The 9931-nt window shown below is 40.9% G+C and overlaps 1 protein-coding gene across 1 annotated transcript in view; it reads right to left on the minus strand.

The window, feature by feature from the left end:
• LOC106581769 (electrogenic aspartate/glutamate antiporter SLC25A12, mitochondrial) overlaps positions 1 to 9429 on the minus strand; it is a 19391-nt gene extending 9962 nt beyond the window's left edge. The window contains exons 1-7 of the mRNA XM_014164055.3: positions 9277 to 9429; positions 8672 to 8725; positions 5968 to 6110; positions 3223 to 3338; positions 2381 to 2520; positions 707 to 853; positions 466 to 604 (exon numbers count right to left, since the gene is read on the minus strand). Coding sequence (XP_014019530.1) covers positions 466 to 604; positions 707 to 853; positions 2381 to 2520; positions 3223 to 3338; positions 5968 to 6110; positions 8672 to 8725; positions 9277 to 9288 — 751 coding nt within the window. The 5' untranslated portion in view covers positions 9289 to 9429. The remainder of the gene's footprint in view (positions 1 to 465; positions 605 to 706; positions 854 to 2380; positions 2521 to 3222; positions 3339 to 5967; positions 6111 to 8671; positions 8726 to 9276) is intronic.
• Between the last annotated feature and the right edge of the window lie 502 nt (positions 9430 to 9931).

Consider the following 9931-nt stretch of genomic DNA (forward strand, 5'->3'; position numbering starts at 1 on the left):
TCTAAGGGAACAGACTAAACTAATAAAACATCAAATGACATTGTTCATTTACCTTATTTACTTAGAGCTAAAGGAAAAATTATCTTGTGTTTCCTGACACCATTCTGTTAAGAGAGGTGAAACACCCATGATGTTACTGCACAGCCTCAGTTCATGTCAGAAATCACATTTCCTCAAATTAGGCATGAGCAGGAGTAGGCTACACACATAGGATCTGTAACCTGTTGCAGGGGAAACTTCCTGCAAAGCAGGACACTTAACTTGTAGTGTTTTTGAGGTTTAAAAAAGGCTTCTGAAGTTTGACATTTCCACTTACAAATGTAAGACTGATTTTTCTTTCAATTTACCAAGCCCTACAAAAAATGTCCATGAATTACAATCCACACAATTATTCGCATTTCCTGCTGCTGCAGGATTATTTCCTGCCGTAGCAAACTTGCTCAAATGTAGATCCTGCGTGTGTACCTTTGGTGACGAGGGTATCCTTGTATGTGCCAGCTAGTGTGCTGTAGATCTTGCGGATCAGCTCCATGTTGTTAAGGAGGGCGTTGAAGGCATTGAAGTAGGAGAAGCTCACCATGTGGGAAGTGCTGCCTCCAGCCGCCTATGGTGAGAGGACCAGACACCGTGAGGTCTCCTCATGCATGCTGTGCCCATACAATCATCTCACATTGAAACTGGGAGACCATAGCGGTCTCTAACTCACCGAGACCAGGTTCTCCTCCACAAACGGGGTGAGCATGTGGTGGCGGATGGTGGCCATGATGTCGCTGAAGTCCATGGCAGAGATGGTACCGCTCTTGCTCTTATCCTTCTGGGCGAAGGCCTGGCGGGCATGCTCCAACTGCAGCTCCTACAATGAGAGGAAAGGGTGTATGTTTGAACAAAATATCCAAAGAGCAGGCTCCTGTGACATAGACGCATCAGATTACCTGGGATGAAATGGAACATTGGAGAAAAAAAACACGACATTATGTTGGATGATGTCGGACGCTGTTTTGGAGCATGTGGAAGCATTAGATGTGACAGTGTTAGACCCTGGCTCTTGTAATCATCGTCGTCTCTCAGGAGTCTAATAAAAACCATGTCCCCCCCGAAGTCTGATCCCAGGCCTGTGCAGGAGAGCAGGCAGGTGTGTCAGGAGGAGCACGGGGATGATTCAATAGGACAGCCATGCAATCAGAGGGGAAGCAGGGGGGGCACTGCCCCAGGGTCAGCTCTGCTGTCAAAGCTGATCACATACTAGCAGCGGATACCTCTCATCTATATACATAACTCATTGTGCCATAACAGAATACAGTGCATCATGCTAACTTTCTTTCTATACTATACACTTTTACTCCATATCTTGTAAGAGTTGGGGATTACTTTGATAACTAAATGCAGGTACAGATGTAGGATCTTAATTCAAACCAGTTTGCTATAGCAGGAAAATAGTCCTGCAGCAAAAGGAAATATGAATTATGTGGATTATAATAAATTGACATGTTGTAGGGGCTGATACACTTTTTGTTTGGGCAAATCAAGTCTGACACTTTAAAGTGGAAATTACAAACTTTAGAAAGCCTTTTTAAACCTCAAATATACTTCAGATTTGCATTTCCTGCTGTGCCGGAAAATTCTCACCAACAAAAGAGTGATCAAATTAAGATCCTACATCTGTACAGTACTAAGACGCTGCACTACAGATGGATACTGTAGCACATAAGACCCACATTACAGCCACCGTTTATTTCCTTGTATACAGTTACTTTTTTTTATTGCAGTTAGACTGGAACAATGTATCCTCCACGAGGTGGCAGGACATATTCTGTTTGAAAAATGTTGTTTTGTTTATGACTACGTTAGATTGAGCTGAATCACATTCAAGAATGTGTAAGCTGGAAACAACGTTGCAAAACATTAGCAGCGAAATAACAGCTAAACCAAATGTTGGTTCGAAGGAAAAGGGTCCCAAACAAGAGTCCTTGAGGCATTGGTGGGAACCCTCAGTCAACCATGATCCACCGCAAACTGCTATGAGGCTTTACACACAGTAGAGTAGTGGAACCACAGCCAAGTCATTCCAACTCCCAGACCACCCAGCTTCATCTGAGCCCACAAACCCCTTCCCTCCAAACCAGCTACGTCCACAGCCATACTACTGGTTTATGGCTCATATAATACTCACATACATACCCCACCCTGTTTTGGGGATTACTTATACTTATTACAACTTCAATACGTTACATAATGGTGTGTTTATTATGCTATTATAATCGGCGCATTTCTACCTAAACCGTGATTAGAAGAATTGCCTCCAACATGTAAGTTATTAAAAAACAAACATGTATTTGTAGTGTTCCTAAGGTGGCTAGTAATGTCCATGCCTTTACTGTACCTGCAGAAACTGGGTGAACTCCAGATAGCTGAGGTTCTTCTTTCTGTCACTGCCAAAGTGGAGCCTGATGAACTCACAGTCCCAGTTGAAGGGGATGTGGTGGTGCACTGTGGTCTGGCTGAAGATGTCCCGCACATTGGCTGCCAAATGAAAGATTGATGAGTGACATCAAGAGATTGAAAGAAAAACAAAAAAACATAGTGTTATGTCCTCATCTCATTTCTGGGAACCTACAAATCCAATCGATATGCACAGAGGGGGGAATATGGCCTTGCTGACAATCCCATCGCCTTCATGTTGTGTGAGTTCTAAGCACATCTAGGACACTGTGTCTGAGCACTGCCTTCATTTTCTATCGCCTTCATGGGGGCCCGTGCTGCACAATGAGCATTGTAACCAATCTTTTGTCCCTGTTTTCGTGACACGCTGGATTGATTTCTCCCCCTGTAAAATATGAGTTATTATGAGGTGGTATTACCCACAGCTCGCTCGTAGCTGACACTATTCTTCTTTTAGAAGACACCTCTAGAATAGAAGCTGCAGTCTCCAGAAGCCCAGTATAGGGAGACACACTAGCGCACGAACTGAATACACACTAAGCACACATGAGAGACCTAGATTTATTTTATACACTGAAGCAACTTTTCCAGCAACTTTTTTGCACAAGGTCCTTAGTTATACATGAGATATATGACTCTCATATCATCCACTACTTGCATAGAAATGGGTCTTGCACAATGGGAAAGTGTGCCCATTAGCTATGACATGAAACAGACAGGACTGGGATGCAACAGGACGGACATCCCCACACACCAGGTCACTGGACATCCCCGTGTACATACCAAACGAGATGTCCCCTGTGCCAGTCTTGTCAAACAACTGAAAGGCCACTATGAAAAGGGCATCCGGGACACACAGAACCGATTCAAAGGCCAGAAACTCCTGGAAAGAGATCAGTCTGTTTGGACAAGAAAGAAAGAGTCCTATCTGAAAAAAAATGTCATTTCTCTGCAAATCCAAAGGTACATCAGGAACCCTTCATTTGAGCACACAAATAACTGTAGCCTACCTGTGTCATTTGCATGCAAGAGAGCAAAAGTAACAGTCGATAAAACAACCACTTTTAGATTGTGGAGCATTTTCTTTTCAAGAAAAGTTCAAGTGCCGTATAACAATTTATTTTACCCATGTTTATTATATGCTCTACAGTCTATGGTGTAGATAGGAACTTGCTGTTTAGTGGTATTTAAATGAGATGCTATCTCCAGTCTTTGGCATTATGCAAATAATATGTCTGCTTATCTTATCAGGTGGATATTCAATAAAACAAACATGGGTGCTAAACAACTGATACATATGGGTATTCAGGCAATGTGAACAACCTTGTGATGAATCATTAACCATTTTCTCCTTGTGACTGATTTCTCTTTACCAAGCCTTGTGTATGCCAATACAGATGTAGGATCATAATTTGAGCCAGTTCGCTACAGCAGGATAATCCTGCAGCAACAGGAAATGTGAATTATTATGTGGATTATAGGGATGAAACGGTCACCGGTTTCACGACAAACCATGGTAAAATTCCCGACGATTAGTATTACCGTTTCAAATTTTAATGATCATTAAAACCGTGTTTGATTACCACGGGTTTGAAAAGCTCACGGTAAATACTGTCCAGCATCAACCAAAGTTAGCAACAGTCTGACGCAGGCGCAGCATGCAACGTGGGTTTTGTTTTGTGTGAAAACATGGCGGAAGGCAGTGACAGCGCTCGGGAGATTTTTCAGCCTTCCAAGAGGACCAAATCTGAAGTGTGGTCGTATTTTGGGTTTTACAAGAGTGCTGAGGGAAACTTAATCGAAGATGGTCACCCTGTCTGCAGAACATGCAAAAATAAATTGCTGCGAAAGGGGGCAACACTTCAAATCTCTTGAGTCATCTTCGTGACCACCACCCACTACTTTATAGCGAATGCAAGCTAAGTTAACTTTTAGCTCAATGCATGATGTGGGGACTTCAGAATGGGGGAAAATGTCATGGTTTGTCTGTGTAACTTGCTAATAGCTTGTCAATAATGTAAACTGAAGCTTTCAGTGTTACCTACTCTTGTAAAAACACTACACTGCTGCTGTATGGGTCGTGTGTCTGCAGACTCTATTCGCCCATTGCACACGATAACACGTAATGTAGTTTAGTCACCCAACCAACATATTTTGATCATTTAAAATCCAGCAGTCGTCGACTTGGTTGTAAAAGTGTTCCAACAGGAGAAACACTATAGACTCCTACACAAGACTCCTGTATTTATGTCAATTGTTGCGCTCACTGCAATTACTATCACTGTCTTCTTAAGACTCATTTGTTTTTATGTCAATTGTGCATGGGGTCATTGCATATACTCAAGTGTGTGTGTGTGTGTGTGTGTGTGTGTGTGTGTGTGTGTGTGTGTGTGTGTGTGTGTGTGTGTGTGTGTGTGTGTGTGTGTGTGTGTGTGTGTGTGTGTGTGTGTGTGTGTGTGTGTGTAAGTGAATAATAATAATAATAATTATAATGTTACAACACCAATGATGATAATAATACATTTTCTATTCTCTTGTTTACAGAGTGGGCGTGCAGCAGGCAAACCCAGTGATGCTACTGGTCCCTCCTCATCTACAGTTGTGACACAGACACTCGAGCAAGTATTTAAAAGGCAGGCTGCTTATGCACCCACATCAACAAATGTTCAAGACCTCACTGCCGCCCTTTCATATTACATTGCAAAGGACATGATGCCATTTCAAATTGTTGAGAGGCCTGTCTTTCTGAGGCTGATGAAGGTTGCAGTGCCTCACTACAACGTGAGTGCTGCTAATGTTATTTGTTGTTTGTTTATTTGATTAGCTTACTCAAGGTTGTGTTCATTAAAACCTGCACTAGGGAAACCTTTACCTCCCATGGCCACATGGTGCCATCTTTAATGTTAATGTTATTATTTGAATGTTTATGCACATAAAAAGTGCATAGTGCTGCCAATTTTATTTGCTGTTTGTTGGTTTTCAATATAAAACTTGGTGAAATGATTTCAGTGTGTGTATCAGTACTTTTTGAACATTTCCAGCACATTTTAACAACAATAATACTGATAACCGTGATCATTTGGTCACTATAATTGTGATATGACATTTTCATAGCGTTTCATCTCTAGTGGATTATAATTAATGGACATTTTTGTAGGGGTTGATACATTTTTCACAAGGGAAAATCAGGTCTGAAATTTCAAAGTGGAAGTTATTAACTTCAAAAGGCTTTTTAAACCTCAAATACACTACAAGTTTTACATTTCCTGAATTGCAGGAAAGTTCTCCTGCAACAGGGTGATCAAATTAAGATCATATATCTGTACATGTAACATTTTGAACCACAGTGTGAATCGCAGGGTTACACTGGATTCTTGTAGATAGTGAAACTGTCATCAAAATGCTTGTGTTAGTCTGAATTCCATTTCCTCTGTATGATGTCTTGTAGAAACTCTTGTTAACCCATTCTATATCAGGGTCACTAATGTCTCAAATGATCTACCTCAGACGTAGTAGAAGTCGACTTACCCATCCTTGCTGGTGTCGGCTACTCCAGCGATCAGCTGCACAGTCTTGCGGTTGTGGTCGGGCTGGTTGTGCAGACCCAGGAAGTTCTGCACAAAGTCCCTGGGGGACATGTAATGCTCCCCGTCCTCAACCACACTGGCATGCTGAAGGGAGACAAAAGACCCAGATGAGTGTAAAATGTAAATACTCAGAAAATCTATATAAAATTCATACTCTTACAAAACTCCATGCCTGGAGTCACTTTCTTTTTGTGTTGTATCACTGTTCCATCAACACCTACTGTATCCGACAACACTTACAGTAACTTCACTTCTGACAATAAGGATTTGTTCAGACAACCCGATGCAGTGTGTCTGTGTTTCTATCTTGATTTTGTCTCCATGGTTATACTTTGATTCATATTATGTGCTTCTAGACATTCCATCAATGCTAGGCAAAAAGACCATAGTTCAAAACAATCTAGTTCTTGCAATTCATTGTGTTCCAGTAATGTATTTGAGTTGTTCAGTGAATAAACAGATAGAGAACTTCAGCCACTTGCTTTCAAAACACTTCAACAAAGTATCAAGCTGTATTATTACCTTCATAGATAGAAATCGTTTTATTTTGTATTTCTTTTTTTACCCACAATGACATGAACATTTCAACAAGATGTAGCGTATCAAGTCATCAAGGCAACAAAGCTTCACAAACCACTATCATGTTAAGTGTCAGAATCATGAATGGAGATAAGTGCAATGCAGTATACTATATTTCATACACAATATGGGATGTTGTAAGTACAATGTAATAGATAAGTACTGGCGCAGCGTATAATGATATGTGACATTAGGGCTTCAGCTGTGGCATTGCAAGGGACTGCCAAGTCATCTGAAAAATAGTTTTCTAAATTAAGACACAGACAGTGATAATCAAATCCATGTATAACTTGACACATAATGTGCAATGAATGCATGCACACTGCTTAGAAAGAAAAAAGCAACAGCACTTATTTTGTTTCTGCTATGCTGCTGCTGCTGCAGAACATGCGCCCCATGCACTGGTGGTGCTAAAACTGACCTCTAGTCTAGGCTTTAAAAAATGAAAGGTCAGTTTTAGAGTCAGGTTTGGGTTACAAGCTGGAACAGAGATAGCTCAGGAAACACAAGCACTGCATGAACTGGCAGCATAAAGGCCAGGCTCTGGGTATACAGCCAAGCACAGGGAGAGAGAGAGAGAGAGAGAGAGAGAGAGAGAGAGAGAGAGAGAGAGAGAGAGAGAGCTATTCAAAGAGAGAGAGAGAAAGAGAGAGGGGTAGTGAAAGAGGGCGAGAGAGTGAAAAAGAAAGGAAGAAAGAGTGAGAGAGAAAGTAAAGGAGAGAGAAAGCGACCTTTACGAGGAATGCATGAGACCTCATCTCACTGCACACTCTTGAGTTAATGTTTTAAGTGAAAGTATTAATTCCAACCAATTTATTAACCCATTTATTCACTACATAATTTGCTATCAATTTACCTTCACAGTAAGCCTCTTGATCAGATTAGGCAGGTTGGACAAAATGGCCCCCTTTCATCCATTAATTAACTAGCTATTTCACTGTGATATGTTTATTACTAACTATAGGTGCGTATTAAAACAGCTATGCCTAATATTAATTACAGGTGCATATTAAAACAGCTATGCCTAATATTAATTACAGGTGCATATTAAAACAGCTATGCCTAATATTAATTGGGGTGCTTTCAGAATGAATCAGTGCAGTGTTGTATGAAGAAAGAAGGAGGTCCTAAAATAGTACTAGGGCAAATAAGGAGTCCCCCCTCTGGTGCCTTCTGTTGCAAGAAGCATGTTTACCCTCCAAACAATGGCCTAACAGCCTTCTGCTTGTTACTCCGTGTGGCTTTGTAAAGCACAAGAACGCATGTTTGAATCTTCCAGACCAGTGGCGGTTCTAGACCATTTCAACTGGGGGGGCCCAAGCTGGGGCCAGTTGTACTGTTAGAGGGGCCAGTTACATTAGATGTTATTGTTGTCATATCGTTTTCTTCACTGCATTGCAGGCATTAGCAGGCAAAAGACCATGTTCCGCGTTGCCACTGTCTAATAACGGATGTAAAAAAAGAACGATAGCAAAAATGTGTTATGTAAAAATTATTTCATACTCCACATTTAGGGAGAGCCACAAGGGGATCCAAAATTGTTGTCACAGGGGCACTGCCCCCCCCCCCCCCCCCCACCTAACCACTAGTGTTCCAGACATCTGAAGATCTAAGCATATGTCACACCCTAAAAGAAGTTAGGCAAGGAGAAATTCCTTGGTGAAGGGGATCCAGAATTAGTCCAAGTATTTGTGTGACCTTTCCTTGTAGTATTGAACAGTAAAGGCAGCACACTCAGTGTATCTCTCTCTCTCTCTGTGTGTGTGTGTGTGTGTGTGTGTGTGTGTGTGTGTGTGTGTGTGAGAGAGAGAGAGATAGAGAGAGAAAGTTAAATGATGGTCTCCTGGCAATAATATAATGTTAAACTTTTTTCAACTGTAGCTTTTCCATACTCTAGCTTTGCCATACAATCAAGGTTATAACCTTATATTATTAAAAACAATAAATTAAAAGACACATGCTATTTTAATTCATCCAAGAACGGCTGCAGTTAAAGAATCCAAGAATATAAATAATGACTATTTAAGTGCCATAAAAATATTTGGTCCTCTGAATTACAGTCTTACCTTCAGAAATATAGTCCTCAGTTCATTGGAATCGCCTCTTGCGGTTGTTTCCACCTACAACATACAATTGGAGTCATCAAATCCAAACCTTGATGAATGTGGTAATACAATGACAGTATGAGAATTCCATAGGACACAACGACACTGCATAGGCTACAATAGAATAAAAGAATTACTGCGGAGACCGCAATCGGTTGCTTGTCTTTGAAGTTTCGATGTTTGAAAAAGCAGTATTAGGCTACAGGACTCGTAGTCAACATTTGAATATCAGCCCTGCCACCAGCAACATAGTCGCCTTTGCCAATATAATTACTGAACCGCCTACTCGACCTTCACCACAATAAACGTGCTATACAATAAAAGTAGCGGAATAACTTCCATTAGATCAATACAAAATACACTGTAACAAGGTAAACATTACTCAATTCTCTCTCCAAGGCCGACGTGCCCACAAAAACATGCTGAAAGATGACCATTCTGTTCCTTTAAAAAAAAAGCAATAATATATGCGTCCGCATCGGTAAGCTAGCGTCCATATCGAATAGAAATAAACAGTTTAAATACAGGTAATATTCATTTCTGATAGGAAATATTGACGGAGTCACCTTGACCGCCATGCTGAGTGTGACGTCACGTTGACTAGCAGTGCAGGCGCTTGGCTACTGTAGCCGATGATTGGGACATGACAGCATGACAATATTGAGGAAGACCTCAATGACAATGTATTTTAAGGCAATACTGTAGCCCGGTACTTGTAGCGTCGTGGTTTGCCTGTTGACGAGATACAGTGCAATGGGAGTGTTGCCAGCTGTCAGCGGAGTCTGGCACGATTCCTGCCCACATGGCTCATATAAGGACATGATGCACTGCTGTGTGGTCTATATGTACCTGCAGATATTTTATAGCATGCATGCTCAACTAAAACAAATCATCAGAGGACTAAGCTATGCTAGCTGTGCAGTTGTAAAGCGACTCCTGTGTAAAAAAAACTATTTACAAATTATGCTGTCCAAAATGATTATACATTTTTCATAATCTTAATGAAATGTGAGCTCGAGTGAGGTGCACTGAAGGTCAAATGTTGCATTACTATTCATGTCCATCCAGTATTCACGGACTAAGGGGATACATTTTTTTTAAATGAAGGAATTTGTGCACTTGGAATCTGAAATGTCATGAATAAATCAAATTGAAATTGTCTGGCTTGTTTTCTCTTTGGTTTCATTCTTTTCTTTCTCATAAAACCAAACACTAGTTTTT

Source organism: Salmo salar, chromosome 21 (assembly GCF_965601325.2).
Source record: "Salmo salar chromosome 21, fSalSal1, whole genome shotgun sequence".
Taxonomy (NCBI): domain Eukaryota; kingdom Metazoa; phylum Chordata; class Actinopteri; order Salmoniformes; family Salmonidae; genus Salmo; species Salmo salar.